Source organism: Triturus cristatus, chromosome 3_1 (assembly GCF_964204655.1).
Source record: "Triturus cristatus chromosome 3_1, aTriCri1.1, whole genome shotgun sequence".
NCBI lineage: Eukaryota > Metazoa > Chordata > Amphibia > Caudata > Salamandridae > Triturus > Triturus cristatus.
The window spans coordinates 479599152-479620608 of NC_140583.1; the positions used below are offsets into that span (position 1 = coordinate 479599152).

The window sequence follows — 21457 nt, forward strand, 5'->3', positions numbered from 1 at the left end:
CTGTTTTGAGCTGTGTTGTCTCCAAATAGACTTATGGCACTGGAGCACGAGGGATTTGTAATTGCCCCCCCCCTTCATTTTAACCTTAGCATTAGTATACATTGATGGTAAAATCAAACTATTCCTGAGCTTACTGAAAGTAGACGGATGGTTCCAAGTTCCAGCCCTTTGCCACTGTGTGCCCAATCATGTTTTTATAATAAATGAACACAACACCCTCAAACGCCTTCAAATAAAATTCCAAATGAATGATGCTTTGTCGGTTAATCTTTAATCTTGAATTTCCACTTCACCCCCAGGCTAGGCTAGAGGGGAGATTCAAGGATAAAGAGAATTGACGAAGCAACATTGGTTTGGACTTGTATTTGAAGGAGCTCGAAGGCCTTGTGTTCTCTTGTGGAGTGCTCCGATAGCTGAGTGTAAGGTGGCTGATCTTCCCCTTTTGGGGCACCAGTTAGAAGGGGGCATCAGTACAGGCGTGAATTGAACTAACAGAGAATGTGCGCCTGCAGAAAATTGCTCGCCCTCTAAATTATAAATGTTTGTTTACTTCGCACCAGCGCACTATTTAACCCCCTATTTACCACTCTATTACATAATGTATATATTGTAAATGCAATAAGACAAATGTAAACGCGTAAAGAAGAATTTCGAATCATATAACTTGTTAAAACATTTAAAAACTGTACATTCAACATTTTTCAGTGTTTCGGCATCTAGGCACCATTTCATGCGTGGAGAAGAGTGCGTTGTAAGGTAATTCATGATAAGCGTTTTTACCAGAAAGCAGAAGGATTTACTATTTACAACCACTTTCCTTTCATGAGGAAATCCCATTCATTCAAACGTTTATAAAACGTCCTTTCGCTCTTCCATCGTTGCTCCACCTACACACGGGTCACCGACCGCAGCACCCGCCAAAAGGGGGCACGAGTCATTAGATGAAGTAAAGGAGGAGAGGGTGCCTTTAAAAGCTGCCGCTCATAGCTGCTGACGTACCTGCGTCTGCTGTCTCGTCCCGCGCGCCTCGATCCGCTGAAGCTGCACAGGGCTGGTCACCAACACTTGCAAATGAGCACGGCGCAGAGGCACTGAGGCTTATAACAGGTCCATTTCCCTTCAAGAGCAGGTTTCCTGCTTCCTGCCAGATAAACAGGAAGTAAAGCCGTGTCAAAATGTGTGAGGAACCACACTCGTTACTGCTAACTTTCAAAGCACATGCACTTTTTTCTTCATTACATTTTAAAGCAGACATCACTCTTACATTTGGTTTACTTGTAAGGGTCTTGCTGTCTAAACGGTTGAGAGTTTATGTCCAGGCCTCTGTCAAGATGGAGCTCTGCGGAGCCAGAATAACACGTTGACGTTTGTCTAACTTAAATTGTAGGCAATTCTCAAACAAAATATGCTTTGCAAGTTTACAACTGGTCTCCAGTTCCCTCATTTAATTGCACGTCTGTAGATCTGCAAATTATACAAAAGGGCCGGAAGTTCTCGGCTAGAAGAACACCTGTTCCTGGTGGCTCCAGAATATAGATCTATCATAGACATTTGGAGAAAATTAAATATAATACATGGAATTCTGAAATCTCTGTATGAACCGCAGTCTCTACTTTTTTTTATAAGCCTGCTGCCGAAGCCAGCAGCCGAGGTAAAAGGTTGGTAGGTGATGCAGCATAATTGAAGCAGCTGTTTAAAGCAACAAAAAACGGAATGCTGCTCTTCTTTCTTCTGATCGATTTTAGTAGTTTACAGTGATAAGCAGAGAATCTGTTCATTTCTTGCACTCATTAGACAGAGAAAAGGTAGAATATTCCTGGACATTTGTTTTTTTTAGGAAATTATTTTTCTTGTTGGGAGAGTTCATACAAACCATCAATTCATCTAGAAATATAAAGAAAAGAAAACCAGTTTTTATCACAGATTACAATGAAGGAAAAGAGCTTAAACATATACAGCTTTCTGCATTAATGCGGTAAAGTTATGTTATGTTATGTTAAACTTTATTTGTACAGCGCACGTACACCAGATTGGTTTCTTGGCGCTACTCTGACGGTATTGGACTGAGATGTTGCTAGTATGCCTGTCTAAATAACCATGTTTTTAGGAGCTTGCGGAAAGTCATGAGGTCTGTGCAAGATCTGATCTCAAGAGGAAGGAAGTTCCAGTATTTGGGTCCTAGTGTCCTAGTCCTAGTCCTAGTGTGAACCTTGTCCCACCAACGCGTTTCAGTCTAAAGGGAGGTATGGTAAGGAGATGCATATAAGCAGATCGCAGGGTGCGGGTCGGAGTGTATCTGTCGATCAAGCTGTTAATGAATTTTGGGTTTTTACTATTAAGGAATTTTAAGATAATGCATCCCAACTTGAAGGCGCATCTCTGGGTTATTGGGAGCCAATGTAACTTCTTCAAAAGAGGGGTAATATGTTGGCGCCTGTTTTCCTGAAAAATCTGTCTGGCCGCCTGGATCTGAACCATTTGAAGACGATGGGTGAGCTAGGCCGGGATGCCAAAGTATAGTGAGTTGGCGTAATCGATGTGGGATATCACCATAGCGAGTACTGCCTGTATCTTTGCTTCCTGTGTAAGGAACCTACTGATTTTCTGTATTTTCCTTACTTGAAAGAAACATGTTGAGATCACAGAGATAGAAGCAAATGTTACACATTAACTCAGTATTAGCAGCAACTTATTCTGAATTAACAAAAAGATGTAAAATATTGCACATTGTCTAAATCGCTCCATAAACTATGAAATTTATCTTTATTTGTACCGGACCTTTGTGTGTAGCAGCATTCAAGTCCCTTAAATTTTAGCATTTTGGACCACCAATGTTGAAAAGTAGGGGTGACTTCCAACCACCAATTTTGCAGAATTATAGACCTTGCTATGAGAGTGATTTAAAAAAGTTGTTTCTTCTGCAGCAATTTTAAATTAGCGTCAGACGAGTAGCCAAAAACTGCTGTCTGTGTATCAATAATGTTTTTTAAATCTTTAATGTAAGTAAACAGTTTTCCTGTATGTCGGCCCAAAACTGTTTTATTTTCAGAAAATTCCAGATAATATGTGTCCAGGTACCCTCGCCCTCTATTGAACACCTAAAACAGCTAGCCAATATCTGAGGATTCATTTTATTCAGGAAAGCCAGTGTTCTATAAAGCAGCCATTTCGTATAATATTGCATACGGCAAACATTTGCGCCCTTAAATAAGGAAAAGTTAAACAAATGAATCTTACTTCAGCTCTCCGCCGAGATCCAAAGGCCCTCCTTAGACTGCTATTTCTCACAAGCTTTCATAAATACATCAGCTCCCTAGAGCAGACACGAGCATAAAGTCCCCAATAAGTGGAATGACTAAAATCAAATTGTACGCTCATGATACTGCTATGTTTTTAAAGCCTAGTCTGGAGAATCAGTAGAGGGTCTTTGATATTTCTTGAGGTTTTCAAGCTTTGGGTGGATATAAGATTAATAGGTTAAAACCCGAGATTTTATTATGTAATTACAAACAGGGACACTTTACCATCTGAATTTCACCCTCTTGTTAACTCTAACCCGAAGTGCTATTTATAAATCCACACAACAGAGAATACTAATAATCTATAAGCACTGAACTACTCTACTTTGATCAGTAAGACAAGGGGTCTTCTTTTTTAGAAGGGTCAACTTACCAATATCAATAGATGGACGCATTTTATGGATTCGTATGTTGGTTTTACCGCTGTGTTATTTATTTGCTGTGTGCTCCTGTGCCCTTCAGTTGAAGTTTTTTATAGAGATAGAGGGGATGTTCTCCCCTTTCATTTGGTCTAAAAAACACCTAGATTGGCTTTAGGCACTATATATAGACAAGTGAAAGATGGGGGCCTGGCTCTTCGCGATCTAAATTCCCAAGAGTTTTCAAAATGAATGGGTCATTTCTTTCTTAAATTTAATTTTACAGGAATATGAGATAGATAATTTCCTATGCCTAACTAAATCACACAAAAAATTTCAGATATAAGATCTTACAATTGTCCCTACCAAGCAATTGTTCAAACAATATGATATACCCCCCATTAGTGGTGTAACTCCCTTAATGGGTATTTACATTGGCCACCTTCCTTTAATAGATAAAAAAAAATGCTTCTCGGTCAGAGAGTAATGACTATCGAAGCATTTTGAATTTGAACACCTGGAAGGATTGGACTGAAGTTGAACCCACCATTAGACACTCAAAAATGTTGATTCAATGGTCGTTTATTCATGTAAGACGTTTCTTACAGAATTAGATCCCAGAAGAATCATGGTAAGTTTAGATTTAGTCGATGATTTAATTGAGACTAAAACAAGAGGATCTATTAGCTATTAGGTACCCATCTTCAGACAAAATAAGGGAGCCAATGTATTTATAAACGCTCGTGAGAAATGACAGTCTAAGGAGGACCTCTGAATCTCGGCAGAGACTTGGAATAAAGTTTATTTATTTAACATTTCTGCAAATTCTGAGCTACTGCAGCTTTTAGAACTGGAGTATCTGGTTGGCTAGTGTATGCACATAAGCCAGGCAGAAAGCACCACTCTAGGCAGGGCAAGTAAGTTACACACCAAAGATAACCTGTGCTCACCCCATGGTAGCTTGGCACTTAGCAGTCAGGCTTATCCCCAGAGGCAGTGTTTAAAGCGGTTGTGCAACACCTCCACACCAGTAACACAATAAATACACCAGATGAAAATATAAAAATGTGTGTATAATTATAGATATATCAATTGACCAAAACAACATAAAACATAGGTACTGTGCAAATAAGACAATTACTAAATCATCGGGAACATACAACACATTATCAGTGGATATTCAGAGTGTGAAACGTAACCCACTAGAAAATACACACATGGAGAATGAGAAAATCATATGTCACCATAAATACACAAAGCATGATAACTGTACACCTTATGCAATTGCTGACATGGCACATACTATTCTGACAATGTAGTTGTCAAAAATGACACACCTGATGGCATCTAGGTAGGGAATGCAGCAGGCTAGGCATAAATCGACACAAATCTCCATAATTACATAGGATGCAGCGTCCCTGCACACCTACTCATCTTTAGGTGGTAATAGAACCCCAAACGTAGGGCATAGCTGCACCTGCGGGTCTATTACGGAAAATAGGTAATTTGTGATCAGTCCTTAAGGCTAGAGGGACTAACGTTTATTTCCAATAAAAATACTTCCCTTCACTGATTAATGCGCTGTCCCCAAAGTAAGGCTGCGCTCCTGCACTAGCTAGCATGCACTTGGCAGGCAGTTTGAAGACAAAAGGATCACTTTTGTTGTACAGCACGTGGTGAGTGACCTGCCCAAGTGACGTAAATGACAGAAGCGATAGCGGGCTTCTACACAGTGTTTTAAGGTCTTGCCAGGAACTCGGACAGCTGAAGCGAGAAAGTCCTGCAACGTCTGAAACACCAGGGCACCTCAATGCATAGCTCCAAGACCCACCCAGGAATAGGGTGAGCGCTCTATGCCCTGGGTGAATGGTCAAGAGTGTGTTTGAGATTTGTAGTGCATGGCAGATGGCGGTTGTCTCTCCTCTTACCACTCAGCTACGCTACCTTCTTGCAGGCTGAAGTGGGAGAATTAAAATTAATTGTGCAGCCAGTGTCTGCCGTTGAATGTGGCTCAATTCAACATCTGGGCAGAGAAAAGGAAAGTGAAGTACTTGGTATGTGCCTTGCAGCCAGCACCCTTCACTCACATGCAGTCTAATACCCCTGCTGTTCCTCGTGAAATCCAGACATGAAGCAGTGCTCAGTAAATCACCAAACATTTGGGGCAGACACTGGTATCGTAAAAGGCAAAGCGCTTCAGAACGCCCTGGTACAGCAAAAGGTGTAGCGCTCAGTATGCACTGCTGCAGTAGAGGTGAAGCGCTTCAGCACGTGCTGGTCCAACCAAGGTTGAAGCGCTTAACAGGCGCTGTTCTCAAGAAGTCGTTAACAAGGAAATTATGTCAAGCCAGGGACGGAGCAGGTCACCCAGTCCCTGGAGAACAACTGGGGAGCACTAATGGGGGCAGGAGGGAGGCAGGCCAGCACACAGAGTCACTTGGCAGAGTTGCAGTCCCTTCAGCAACCAAGCAGGCAGCCGGTTAGCACAACAAAGTTAGTAGTCCAAATTGGCAGTCCTCCTGGCAGCACAGCAGTCCTATGGTAGAGTATGTAGAGCCAGCAGCATCTGGTTACAAGTCCCCAAAGTGTCTAAAATTATGGGGTCAGAGCCCTTGTACTTATACTCCAAAATGTCTTTGTTCAAGAGATGACTTCAGAAGAAACTTTAAAAGTGCACAACACCCCATTTCAACCCCAGCCATGGCTCCAGACATCAGTAGGCGGTGAATCAGCCCCTTGTTTGAGGGCAGGACACAGCCTATACAAAGGTCCCTGTCAAGGACTTCTAACAGTATGCAGGTGGATACAGATGCCTCTCCTGTCAAACCCAGCCCTTCTGGTGTGGTGGATGTCTGCAAAGTATATACAAAGTGTAGCTGTCACTAGACGTGAATTGGAGTCAGGCTGCAAAACACTAGAGTTATAAACAGAAAGAAATGCCTACTTACTAAAAGTGGCATTTCTAAAATAGTAATGTAAAATCCAATGACACCAGAAAGCAGGTTTAATACTACCATTCTGAACATACCAAACATGGCAACGCTCTTCCTTTCAGATCAGGAATTGCCACTTAAACACATATTAGGGAATTCCCAATGCTAGCATTTAAGAGGAGTAGGTCTCACAGTAGTGAGAAACCAAGTAGGCTGTTTGTCACTACCAGAACATGTCAGACAATAAAGCCACATGTCTTACCTTTAATTGCACAGCACCATGTCCATAGGGCTACCTAAGGCCTATCTTTGTTGTGACCTTTTTTGTTGTTGTTTGAATCTGTTTATTGTAAATAAGTTTTGCGGTCCACATCTCATTACTGTTCGCAACCAGTTTGTCTTAAGTGTGTAGTGCAAGAAACATTTAAGTATCCAACGTCGTGTTACATCATGTCAGACATACCGTGATGAACTCAAATATTATTGCATCATGTGAGTATCTCTGAACATATAGAAGTCTATTTTGAGTAAGCTATATAAGGTTTGGATATTGAGGTAAAACATAGCATAGGCAAAGTGTAGTAGGTGTACACCTAAATGATGGGTAGCAAGCACTTTTATATAAGACGTGGCCTACTAGGGAATCCCCCGTTCAGACAATGTACAGGACAAAAAAGAAATAGGAAATACAATACAGTTCGTTTTTTTCTGTCAACAATAACCATACAAAATAAAGAAGAGAGAAAAGGAAAGAACCAATCAATAACTTAGAGCATCTCAGCTTCCAGTGGCTACAGACATCCATGCATCAATCCAAGTGCTATACTCAAAGTATGCATGGTATGAGTGATGTGCGATCAGACGGAGAGGTTTGGAAGTAGGGAGGAAAGGAAGGAGAAAATCCAATAGAGTGCCAGCAAATGTCAGGATTGCTCAGTCAGTGTGGAAATGAAAGATGAGGTGAGAGTGATAGTACGTTCTAATTGCTCCGTTATTCAATGAGACCGGTTCCCAACCGTGTCATGGGCTCCGGTACATTGTCCATCTCCTAGTGTGCATGCAAGGCTAGGAGAATGGTGTCTCAGGAAGTGGAGGTCGGATATTTCTGCAGCCCTAATGTGTCCTCTGCAGGGCTACACTTTCAGCTTGCACCTAGTTGGCTATAGAGTGCCGCCAGGCAGCAAATGTCTGGGGATTAGGAGATTTCCATCTCTTTGTGATGAGGCGTTTGGCGACTATAAATGCCAGGTCCAGGAAACGAGAGGTCACCTTGTGTCTTTCGGAGCTGTGATAAAGGCCCAGCAAGCATACCTCCCAATGGTTTAGGTCAGGGCGCTCAGTACAAATAGTTAATGCCCTTGTGATGGCATTCCGATAGGTGTGTATTGATGGGCAGGTCCACTACATATGTAAGAGGTCTGCATCGATACATGAGCATCTGGGGCATGCAGCATCTGTTGTGTGATAATATCTGTTGATATTGGCAGGGGTAAGGTAGGCTTTGTGTAGCATGTAAAAATGTATAAGCTTAAAGCGGGCTTAACGTGACAGGGACCTTCCAAAATCACACTCCATTCTCAATATGTTCAGGGGAGGGTCAAGTCTGTCTCCCATCGATGATGCAGGGTGAGAAGTTCTGGGGTAGTGTGATGGAGTCAGCATACCAGCGTGTGAGATGCCTGCCCCCTTCCATCACCTGCAAGTACTGGATTGTGAGGTGCGTTGAAGGTTTGGATGTTATGTCCCCCCAGTGATGCCATAATGTGCCTACTTGTGACTGGTGGAGCAAAACCTGACCCGAAGATAAGCCACCCTCTTCCATTAGGATGTCAAAAAGTGCTAACACGCCCTCTCTGTATAAGTCGCCTAAGGTACTTATTCCCTCTGCGTGCCATGCCTCTAGTTCCACTGTCGTTGTCAAGCCTGCTGTCCTAGGAGTGCCCAACAGTGCCAGTCCTGGTGCATATGGAAGAGTCTGTTTTGTAATAAGTATAAGTATAAAAAGGCTTGTAGATTGCTCGAATACCAGACGGTGTCTTGGCGCTATGGTGTGTGTGATTAGCAGGAAAGTGAATTAGGGTTGAGCCTGGAATAGGCGGTATTTGAGCATTTTTCTGAAGAGGGCATAGCCCGGTTGGAGTCGCAGCTCCACAGGCAGTTGGTTCCACAGTCTGGCTGCACAGATGGCGAAAGAGCGGCGGCCCCATCTAGCAAGTTTGTATCTGGGAATACAGATAAGGCCAAGATTGGCCGACCTCAGGGCACGGGACGGAATGTAAGGTGGAAACCTGTCGGTCCCATCATTCGCGCCCCCGCCAAAACGGAACCCGATGCACCAGACAGAGTGCTTTGAACTCGATTCTCTGTTGAACCGGGAGCCAGTGGAGGGAGTTCCTACCCGCTGAGGTGGAACAGCCCCTGGGTAAGTTGAGAATTACCCGAACCGCGGCATTCTGCAAGGATTGGAGCTTTCTGACCTGAAACTTGTCAATGCCCAGAAACATGGCGTTGCAATAGTCCAATCTGGACATGAAAAGTGCAGCCATCACAGTTTTTTGTAGCGACAAGGGTATATAAGGAAGGATCTTCCGCAAAGTTTTAAGCAGAAAGAAACAGGAAGACGTTAGGCTGTTGACCTGAGCTGACATATTAAGTTTTTGGTCAAACACCACCCCCAGATTCCTGACCTTGGTGACCGGGAGGGGGCATTTCCCTGCCGCCGATGGCCACCATAGGGAGTTCCAGACTGAGGGACCTTTCCCAAATTCCATCACTTCCGTCTTCTCAGTATTAATTTTTAAGAAACTCAGATGCATCCACTTCATCACATCAGAGAGACAGACGTGGAATTTGGCCGCTATTCGATCAGGATGCTCAACTGCTGATATAACAAGCTGAGAGTCATCAGCATAGGATACCAGCATGAAGCCATGCCTCCTGACCAGACTAGCCAGAGGTCTAACATAGATGTTAAAAAGGGTCGGGGAAAGAGCCGAGCCCTGGGGGACACCGCAAGGCAGGGCAAAGCTGTCAGAATGTAGACCGGCCCAATTTAAGCATTGCTTTCTGTCTTCCAAAAAGGAAGAAAGCAGAGTCAAGGCTCGGCCTGCAATCCCGACCTCCCTGAGGCGCTGAATCAGCACCAGATGATTCACGGTATCGAACGCAGCAGACAGATCCAGGAGGACGAGAATAGCTCGCCCTCCTTTGTCTACTGTCGTCCGAATTCCCTCGGCTGCCGTTATTAGGGCAGACTCTGTAGAGTGCCTGGGCCGGAAGCCGTGCTGGGAGCTGTCAAGCAGGGCATTCTTGTCCAGATACCCCGTCAGACTTTGGTTAATGGCCTTCTCAATGACTTTAGCCATCAAAGGGAGGCCAGAGATGGGGCGATAATTTTTGAGTTCTGAGGGGTCCAGGGAGGCCTTCTTGAGAAGGGGTTTGACACATGCTGATTTCCAGGTGACTGGATAGGTACCTACTGCTAGAACCTGATTGATTAGGATCGTAAGACATGGCCCTATCCTGTCCGCCACCAAGTGGATGATATGAGGAGGACATGGATCGGAGGCAGCCCCGGACTTTATGGAGCCTAATAGTGTCAAAACCTCCCTGCTGGTTAAAGGATCGAAGTTAGTCAGTGTACATGTGAGCGGCGCCTGCTGAAGATCCAAGGTGGGGGGTCCCAAGGTATTTGCTAAGTCATTGTAGATGGTGGCTACCTTAGTATGAAAAAAGGTAGCTAGTTGGTCGCAGAAGGACTGATCCGGACTGAACTGGTTAGTCTGCTGCGGACTTGACAGGAAGACTACCGTTTTAAACAATTCTTTAAAGGAATTCCCAGCCTCGGAGATTTTACGGGAGAAGTAGTCCTGCTTGGCTTTCAAAATGGCCCGCTTGTAGTTGTGCAGGGCCAGATTGTAGGCCAACTTATGGTCCCTGTTATAGTCGATTCTCCAAAGTTGTTCCCGCCGTCTACATTCTACCTTCAGGGCTTTCAATTCCGGCCCATACCAAGGGGCACCCGGAGGACGCCTGTTCTGGGTAGCTGACTGGAGAGGAGCAACCTGATTAATAGCGTCCCCAATCCAGTTGGTGAGCTGAGCAACAGCTGTGTCATTATTATCCTCCGAGATAGGAGGGGGGCTACCCAGTGCCTCCATCAGGGACCCTCGGGCTACCCTACTCCATCTCCTGTAAAGGATCTTGTTAGGTATATGGGGGTCGCTTCTTGCCCTTGATTTTAGCCCAATCTTGAAAAACACTGCCCTATGATCGGTCCATGGGAGGGATTCAACCCTGAGATGTATCAGGTCAGGGTGGCTGGAAAAGAGACCATCAAGGGTGTGGCCCCCGTCATGAGTTGGGGCTGTCACCAATTGAGGTAGTCCATAAGCCTCCAAGCAGTCCAGAGGTCTCGTAGTATCCGAGTTATTTGCGGCCTCCATGTAATGTGTATTCATCTGCGGTAGCATCTGTGTGCCACTCCCAGGAGGAGCGAGTCTGGGGTCTTAACTTAGTGCAGGGGTGAAATAAATACACAATGTCTAATAATGACCTTTCCAGCATGGTTGTAGCTGTGTCTGCTAAATGTAACGCCACTAGCCAATGTACAGTCCATTGGATTTGGGCAGCCACATAATAATGTTCAAAGTGAGGGGCTGCTAGACCACCAGTGCTGGTAGGGGATCAAAGTTTCACCAAGGCAACCATACATCTCAATTTGTTCCAAATGAAGTCTATTACCTGTTTTTTAAATTTCCGAAAAAAGGTAGCCGGGATGTATATGGGTAGATTAGTGAAGAAATAAAGTAGTCGGGGCAGTACCACCATTTTTAGTAGAGCCACCCTTCCAATGACTGTTAGAGGTAATGTGCACTAAAATGCCACCTGCGCCTGAAGCGCAGTGATTACCCACAAAACGTTGCCTTCAAACAGATCTGTCATGCTGTGGTACACTTGCATACCCAGATATTTGAGTGTGCGGTGCTGCCAGTTCTGTTGGACATTCCCTATCCTCAGCTCAGGGTTATCCGTATTAGGGTGGAAGGGGAATACACACGATTTTGTCGAATTGACCCTCAGTCCCGACATGTCACCAAATTGTGCAAGGGTAGAATTTATCACAGTGGGGGCATCCTGTATGTCCTTCAAATACAATAACATGTCGTCAGCGTACAGGGAGACAACATGTGGTCCATCGCCCATAGTAATGCCCCATTGTGCTCCCTATTTACGAATTGCTAGGGCCAAGGTTTCGATTGCCAGTGAGAATAAAAATGGCAACAGTATGCAACCCTGATGCTAATAGTGAAGGACCTGTTTAAACTCTGAGTGGGTTGGTATATAGTAGATTTATCAATCTCAGGAACCTGGTGCCAATCCCATACCGGGTGAGTACTGCAAACAGATAGCTCCATTCTAGTGAATCGAAAGCTTTCTCAAGGTCCAGTACAAAGCACCCAGATCAAGGCCACTCGGTGGAGGCATATTTAAGGACCATAAAAAAGTGGTGCAGGTTTAGGGAGGTGTTTCGTGTGGGGACAAACCCATTTTGGTCAGGGTGCACCAAACTTTGTACCAATGGTGCTAAGTGGTCGGCAAGTATTTTTGCTAATATTTTATAATCCGTATTCAGTGGGCAATATGAGCCAAGGAGTTCAGGCTTTTTGTGGGGTTTGGGCACAGATATGATAGACGACGCTCTCTGGGACTCTGAGAGTGTCCCCAAAGACAAGGCATCATCATATATCTTCAGCAAGTGTGGCGCAAGCTGTGATGCATAAGCTTTGTAGAGTTCATGGGCAACCCGTCAAGGCCCGGCATCTTGCCAGTGGCCAGTGCTCTAGTGGTGGTGTGAATTTCAGTCCTATTAACGGTTCGTCCAGTTCCAACTGAGTATCTAATGTAATAGTGGGCATGGGTAAGTCAGAGAGAAATATCCTGTACTTGTCGGGGTCGGAGTCCGTCTGCGATTGCAGTGTAGTGATGGGTGAGCTTGCCGTGAATGGCAGCTCCCGTATAAGGAAGGGTCAAGTACCTTGAGCGCAGCGCTGTGATAGATTTGTGGGGATGCGCTTGCTGAATCAGCCATGCGAGTAGACGCTCGGATTTATCTGCCCTGTCATGCGTGCATGCTGAATGTGCTGTATAATTGAGACAGCGAAGTCATTCTATTAGTGTCATGTGTTTGCTCCTTGTATTGGCCAATATGGCTTGGTCGGCCAGCTCCTGAGCCGTTTGATTTTCCAGCCCCTGTAGCTTCCGTTCTATGTTAGTAATGTATCGGGTAAGTCTGTGTCTCAAGTTACACTGTGCCCCTAGACAGTGGCACCTTAATGTCACCTTGAAGGCGTCCCATTCGATCAGGCCACGCGAAGCCATACCCGCATTGTGCCCTAAGTAGTCAAATATCATGGAACCCAGCAAAGCCCAAAAAGGTGGGTCCTCCAAAAGTGCCGGCTGTACCCTCCACGTGGGAATAGGAGGAAAATTAGACTCCCATTGAAATTGTAGGATTGGAGGGTTATGATCAGAGTGCGTGCGTCCTGGATAGTCTATTGTCATGATGGATGAGAGCAGCCAGTGAGTAGCCACCAATATATCTATGTGGCCAAAGAGTCGATGAGGAGTCGAGTAAAACGAGTAGACCCTCGAAATTGGGTTGCAGCTGCACCATGCATCTTCCAGATGCCAGTGTTGCAGCCAATTAGATAATGTGCAAGCGTTGGTAGTGGCAAGTGTATGCGGCAACGGAGAGTAGGAGCGATCAAGAGTGGTATCCAACACACTATTAAAGTCCCCCCAAGCAGCCAAAGGGTGCGAGACAGTGCATGTAGATAGGGGGCTTGGTCCGTGTTTGGTGCATAGAGAGATCCCAGCAGTATAGGGTGCCATCCATTCGACTCTTCACCAATGCATAACGGCCTTGGATGTCTATAATTGATTCCTCTGTGACAAAGGGAGTTCCAGGCCTGACCCACAGGAGGGCCCCACGGGCATAACTAGAGAATCCTGTGGCATACATCTGTCCCCTCCATCTCCTTTGTAGTCTAGTATTTTCCTTATGTGCCAGGTGTGTTTCCTGTAACAATGCAATGTTCACTGAGTGGCGCTTTAGATAAGCAAACACTGCATCGCGTTGTGATGGAGTATGCATGCCCAGAACATTACCTGTTATTATGTTATAGTGAGCCATAAGTATTGTAGCAAGTGTTTCTTCCCCCCAGTGTCATTACCCCACAAAATAGGGAGAAGGGTCACGAACATTAAGACACAGCGACGGGGAGGGTATGGAGTAGTATGTGAAGGACGAAAGTCGCACCAAATCATGTAACACATATAACACGTAAAACTGTATTGTAAATACCAATAGAGCAGTAACACAACAGGTGCCCACCCAAACAAAGAACTAGATCACTCAGTGGAGGTGCTTTAGGCAGCCACCTAATAGGGGAGAGCAAGTAGGTCAATATGCACATGCCCCACTTAAACGGGAGGGTATGTCCGGGAACCCGCATTATCAACAAACATAATTTACTGACCATGTCCTCTGTGCATACAACCAGTAGTTAGCGCATAACAAAGTCTTTTGTGCCCATCAAAAAAAAAAGTGCATAATGAGTACCTGGAAGGAACGACAAACCTGACATGTTCCGGTGGATATGTAGGCCTCAGCAAGCTGCAGAGACATTAAGGTAAATCTTGAAGCGCAGGAGAAAGAGACACAACTGACATTAGCTAATATCACAAGACATTTGTGGAGTTATTTCTGGGGGCTCAGGTTAAACAGTTTGGGAGGGGCATGCAGTCGACGACGCCTCGTTGCTGATCCAGGGAACAGACGCTGTGTCCAGTGCAGAATTCATATCTTGCTCTCCTAGTGACACCACAGATTGCAACACCAGTCGGCATTCCTGAATATTTTGCTCCAGATTAGGGACTGCGTGTAAGGATGGACGCCTCTGTTTAGGGAGTCTGTAGCAGCGACGCCCCATTGCTCCTCCTCGGATCGTTGTGTCTGCACGCTCTGATCTGCCAGACGTTGAGAGGCCTGCAGATTCCAATCAGTCCCATACCTATTCAGGGGTGTAGAAGATGTGGGACTTTCCATCGACCATAGTGCGTAAGCGTGCTGGAAATCGAAGTGCATATTTGATTTCAAGTTCGCGCAACCGACGTTTGACTGCCAGGAAGAAGCTACGTTGAGGTTGAACTTCCATAGTGTAGTCCGGGAAAAAGATTATGGGTGAATTGCCTATTTTGATCTCAGATAATTGGCGGGACTCTTTCAAAATAGTGTCTCTGTCTCTGTAATGCAACACACCAAACAGGAATGGCCTGGGGTTGGCCCCCGGTAAGGGGCAATGGGCAGACCCGGTAAGCCCGCTCCACAGTGAAATATTGTGAGCGAGCGTCCTACAGCAACAATTGTTTCATCCAGTTCTCCATGTAAGCAACTGCCTCGGCTCCCTACGTCCCCTCTGGCAGGCCCACCACACATACGTTGTTAAGGCATGACCGACCTTCTGCGTCCTACACTTTGCGTTCCAGTATTTCCATTCTAGCTGTCAGTGAGCGTAATGAGGTGCCCATTTCGCTCATCTTAGGTTGCATCTCTGCTCTGGACTGCTCAGCGTGGTGGACTTTTTCCACCAGTTTACGGTGATCAGCAAGAAAGTAGTGTCAAATCCGACATCACAGTTTCAATTTTGGTCTCGAATGAGGTCCTCTTGGACTCCAGCACAAGTTTGAGCTTCCAGTTTATCCCCGAAAGAGGTCAAGGGACATTGGGTCTGCCAGTGTCAGTGTTCATGTCATCCTGTGGTTGGTCATGTCTGAGTGGGGGATGAGCAGGCGTGCCCTGCGTCATCGTGCATTGGCGGCCCATTCTGTCTTCCAGATTCCTCAACGAGGCATGCAGTATTACGAGTGCCACGGGGGTCTGTCACAGTGATAAGTAGGAAGACGGTGTGAGAGGTTTTTAATACTCCGGCTTCGTGCAGCAGATATGCTCGTATGGGGTCCAACCAGTGGATTTATAAATATTGTTGTGATCTGACTCAACCTCTAGATTCCACAGCAGTTGCCTACAATGAACGCACCTGAGCATGGTGTTGCAATTATGAAAAATCAGTTCCCTTGTTGTCATTTCCTTTGCAACACAGTGATTAGTGTGGCCGTGTGAGCCGTGTTACTGAGCACAGACTCATTGCGAGTGTGAAGTAAATATCAATGGCATTCGGTATCCCTTTTAAAAGCATTGTTTTGAGCCCCAGCAGGAGTTGCATCAGCAGAGCACAGAGTCTCCTGTAAGTATTCCCTCATTCAGTGTGGGGAGAGAGGCACACCTGATTAGCAGCACAAAGGCATAGTGTGTCTCTGCTGCTGCACATCACAACAATCACCTCCCTGCTACAAGGCCTGACGGCTGTCACAAATATCCCTGATGGGCGGGAGATAGGAGCTTGCGATAGGGGCCTTCTTGGAGCTGCTGGAGTGATTCAGCGCAGAGTGTTCCTCCCCACGCAGCGGGTACTGTGTCATGAGCACGGTGAGTCACAGGCGGCACCCGCTACAGGAACGCATGTCGCTCTGTACAGCAGAGAAGCTGGCTTGATGTCTTACCACTTAGTCGGAGCAGCTGTGCCCGACTCCACCCATGAGCTCCACTTCATAGTGCCGCAGACCTTGTATCTTTTCCTGAGTTAGGTGGACGCTGCTTCCAGTTGTGGCCAAACTCTCACCTCCTCCTCGAAAGCGGGTGCCTCGTGGCCTTGATACTAGCGTACTACTGGCAAATCCATGCCTCAAACTCTGATGGCATCTGCTATTGCACTAACACAGTGTTCACGTCGTTGATGACTTAGCCAAGGAGTACAGGCTTATACCGGAGTTCATTGGGGTGCAGTTCGAGGTCTAGACAGTGGGTCCCCAGCAGGAGAATTTGCAGGCAAGCTCACATCACGTCCGCCATGTTGGCTGCCTTAGCCATGCTCCCTTAGGGGTGACCTATATGTAGTAAAAGGTGAGTTTAAGGCTTGGCAAGTACTTTTAAATGCCAAGTTAAAGTGGCAGTGAACTGTGCACGCAGGCTCTGCACTGGTAGGCCTGAGACAGGTTTGAAAGGCTACATCTGTAGTTAGTACAAGCAGTGTTGCAGGCTCACTAGTAGCATTTGACTTACAGACCTAGGGTATATGGGATACCGCTGAACAAGGGACTTACAAGCAGATTAAATATGCCAAAACAGTGTAAACCAATCATACCATGTTTTAGAGGAGAGTGCCAACAAAAAGAGGGTCAGGAAAATAGGAGGAAGAAGGCAAAACATTTGGGGGGTAACCCTGCAAAAAGCGCCAGGTCCAACAGCAGAGTTAAAAAAAAAACTGACTTGTATTGAACTGTCTGTAATATCTGTATGCAGCAAATATCGAACAGGTTTTTGATGTGTTTAATTTTGCACTGGAGATTTTATTTTTATTCTTCATGTTTGCAAGCATGCTCGCTCTTTCATATGAAGAAGTTACGCGCCTCAGAGTTCCAAAACTCCTCAGTAACTTGCAATATCCTTATAGTGTACTGCGGGGGACATTATCCCTTACATATTTCAAATAGATTCATTTTCAACTGACATGTCACAGTTGAACAAGCAAGGTTTGGTAGAGGTTACTTGTGTTCTGTGACTAATGGTCTGCAGTAGCCAGGGTTTGTGGGGTGAGGGGTAATTACTTCTTACTAGTGTGACTCTGAGGAGTCGCATTTCTTGAGGATATCCTTGCTTTGTAAGTCCACGCTTTGGTAATTGTGTGGTTAACACTGGAAAAGCCTGGAAGCTTCATAAAACACTACTCTTATATCCTCTACTTGTTGTGTTGTGTTGTGCCATTACTATACTTTATGGTACTGTAACATTTACTGCAAGTCTAAGAATTTCTGTGGTGCAAGTATAAGCAACAGCCATGGCATAATGTGTTGTTATCTCAAACAGGCCTTACACAATGTAACTGGAAGGACAGTGCACGGCAGAGGGCACCTGTGTCGATGGCATATAGGATATGCTTCTTCACTAATCACCGTACATCCGAAAGCCATGATGTGCACTCTGTTCTTCATTTACTTGGGTAGCACTTCATCAAGAATAGACAGACAGACAGACAGACAGACAGACAGACAGACAGACAGACAGATAGACAGATAGATAGATAGATAGATAGATAGATAGATAGATAGATAGATAGATAGATAGATAGATAGATAGATAGATAGATAGATAGATAGATAGATAGATAGATAGATACTACTTAAATTGTCTCTATGCTGTACAGGCCTTTAGTGAATGGTTAAAACCGACTCTGCCACATCTAATTCTATTAATTATGCTTGCTTACTGATAGTTCTAGAAGGGCTAGAGAGAACCACAGAGTTTGTCACCGAGGATGCCCCGTTTAAATGTTTATTTTTCAACCTGATGGGTATTCCGAGCACAGTACCTCCAGACTTGCAGGGTGCACCAGTACTCTCCTAATGTTTGTTCACCTGTGCTCACTCAGTGCCTTAAGATAAGGAACTGGTTCTTGTGCAGAAGTGAGCTACTTCACTTCAGATGGTTGTGAAAAGTGCAGAGCAGCCTACCAGACTTCCTTTCAGCAAAACCGCATCAAGTTCCTTCCTTCACAGGCCTCCCTGCAACAACCCGCGCATGTGTTGTAGTCTCTTTCTGCTTCAAGATGTAACAAAGCGCATTGAAAATGCGCGTCTTCTTCAACATATACTTCAGCTGGATAACAAGCTCATCGATATGCGTTTTGGAATACATTTAAGGTATTCTCAGAAATGTATGGTGGGGGTGTATTTTTCCGTCTCCAGAAGTGTCATTGCGCACGAGCATCGCTGGTGGTTTCATCATATGGTATGATGTTCAGTGCTATGAAGGTTTTATAAACACCACTGTTTGCGCTCGTTAATACACCACGAAACATAGACACCAAAAAGGCAGCTTCCTGCATTTAGCAACTTCGTCTGAACAACCTACAGCGGTCTGCTGAAGCTATGCATGAGTCTCCTGTAGTTAATAATGTACCATTTTATTATTAATGTTATGCAGTTTGTATATAGCACACAATTTATAAGGCTTCGGTGCAGAACCTGCCGGGTGTAATGAATTTGGCCAAGAAGGGGCACACAAATCCATGGACAAGCCCTGGCCCCAAAGAGTAATCAAGGATTTGAGTGGGCACTGGGGTTTACCTGCAGATAGATTCCTTAAAAGAGGTGGGCCTGCAGTCCAAACGTGTATTGATATGGTGCATGTTTGGGGTATCTCTGCAAGACACTTTGCGGTGGTTATGCTGTTTTTCTGGTCTTCGATCTAAGTCTGAGTCAGATGTGGTGGTTTGGTTATTGACATTTCCTATATGTAGGTTGAGTGAATGCAATCGTGGTAAAAGATCAGTATAATTGGATGCCATTGTAGTGTAGCCGTTCAATTAAACCTACAGCTGGGAGAGCAATAGAGAGGGCTATTCAGGTCCTTATGTATAGGGATTAACTTTGCTGTCCAGCTTGGTGATGGTACTAAAAACCCTTTGCAGCTATAAATAGTGCTGTACCTGGCTCTGAATCCCTGGTCTGAATTCCTCCCTGAATCTGTGTTCCCTTTGTGTTCCCTTCAGGGCCAATCTGCAGACCACTATCCTTGATGCAAAGTGCTTGATTATTTAGGGTTTCGTTATTGGAGGGTTTCTTCCCTCTCTCCTTCTGGTCCCTGTTGTGTTCTTGAACACCCTGACCCCCAAACCTTAATATTCTATTATGATCCATCCAATTCATTCCTAATATGATTCGTAATGTAATGATTTCTGTGTATGGCATTGGTCACCTTAGTGATCCAATGGGTTGTTTAATAGTTGCAGTTATGTGGGATGGTGAGTTATGGTGGCAGATGGGCGGGCAGGTTTGTGAGGTGTGTTGGAAGATTGGAGAATTGTGATTGGTGATGCAAAGGTGTTTTGGATGTTGTGGAGAGATTTATTAATTTGTGAAGTGTATTGTGTAGGGTATGGGTGTGCTTTGAGCAACAATGGGTGAGGTTGAGTGCCACAGTATTTGCAAGATCATGTGTAGATAATAGTAGCAATATTATGTGTAAGTAATGTTTGCAATATTTGTGTGTTACTTAGGAGATTAGAGTCGCATTGAAAGTCTCGGCGGGTGCCCCTCTGGCCTCCCAGGTCAGTGGAAGCTATTGCTTCAGCTCCCCTGGCAGAGATTGAGAGAACAAAAACACAAAAGTTGATGGAAGGAATGCTTGCAATTTGTGACTAACCACTGGCAATTGCTCAGGGTAGCATTGCAACCCCTTGTTCATTTGCCAACATGCCACCTCAGATTAGACCAAGCCATATGCAAATCGGTCTTGGCCCTGCTCCAATAGGAACAGTCCACTCTAAACTGCCAAACCAGGTCCTCTCTGAACTGAAACAAAAGCAACCGTAGACCAGTTTCACCCTGTTGATGCTTGGTTTTAGTGGCACAGTGAGCAAGGGACCCACATCTGGGCATTTCCTTGGCCACTTATGGTGGTACATCAAACACACAAAACTTGATGGAAAGAATGCTTTCAATTTGTCTAACCACTGTCAATTGCTCAGGGTAGCATTCCAACCTATTGTTCCTTTTCCTACCACTTACAGAATCAAAAATTAACTAGGGCTCATTTTCTCACTAGTTATAGGCTTGCCTTAATACCAGCATAGTATCAATAGTGTTTCCTGCTGTCTCAAAATCTACCAGTGGCAATTCTCTCTTATCAGGAACTATCAATGTTTTCTGCACTTATTTGAAAAAAGAGTGTATAGGGATTTGGTGACTGCATTACCGTTAATTCTAGGGTCAACACTGTGTGCAAAAGTCAACTTTTCACTGCCTTTAACTTAGGATATCCCTTTGTAAAGAGGCTCTTTATCTACAATAAAGACAACTTTTCCAGCCATTAGCTCCTTTTTATGACTGGATATAAGCTACTGCTAATTCCTCCCTGTTGCATAGCCTTCACTACATATAATCAAAAACTCGATGTCTGACACCTCCCCCTCAACTCGAGGTGTCCCACAAGGCTCAGTCCTCTCCCCCACACTCTTCAACATTTACATGGAACTGCTCACTACCATTCTAAAACAAGCAAGCATCGTCTACCACCTCTGTGCTGACGATACCAAGCTGTACCTCGAGATCTCCTCCCTCAATGACATCCTCCGTCTCAACTCCACTCTTTCAAAAGTAGAAAATTGGCTAACACTCAACCACCTCAAACTCAACCAAGAAAAAAACAAAATCCTTGTTTTCTCCAATCACGAACAACCCCCTCAGATCCAAGAATGGTTAAACAACCTTGACTCTCTAAACTGCAAACTTACTCCAGCAAACTCAGCTAAATCACTAGGGATCTCTCTAGACACAAGTCTCAACATGAGCTCCCACACTAAATCCACAGCAAAAGGCGCCCTCTACAACCTAAAACTCCTCAACAAAATCAAACCTTTCATAGCCCCCAATGACCTAAAAATGCAACCCAATCTCTAGTTCTGTCCAGACTTGACTATGGAAATGCCACACTACCTGGGACAGCTAAAACACACACAGCCCCCATGAGAGCCACCCTAAACGCAGCAGCAAGAATGGTCACAGGGACCAAGAAATACAACTACATCACCCCTGCATTACAGGCCCTAAAATGGCTACCCATCGAAGCACACTGTGCCTTCAAAACTGCCTGTCTCACCCATAAAGCCTTACACACAGGCAAACTGGACTACCTCGCTGCCAAACTCAGAAAAGCCGGACAATCAAGAAACTTAAGAAGCTCCAA

General features: G+C 45.0%; 1 protein-coding gene across 1 annotated transcript in view; it reads right to left on the bottom strand.

Moving 5' to 3' along the window:
• The window catches only part of IL16 (interleukin 16), a 482340-nt gene that overhangs the window by 133250 nt on the left and 327633 nt on the right, over positions 1–21457 (bottom strand). The window contains exon 13 of the mRNA XM_085644300.1: positions 1000–1141. Within this exon, the coding sequence (XP_085500426.1) occupies positions 1000–1141 (142 nt within the window). The remainder of the gene's footprint in view (positions 1–999; positions 1142–21457) is intronic.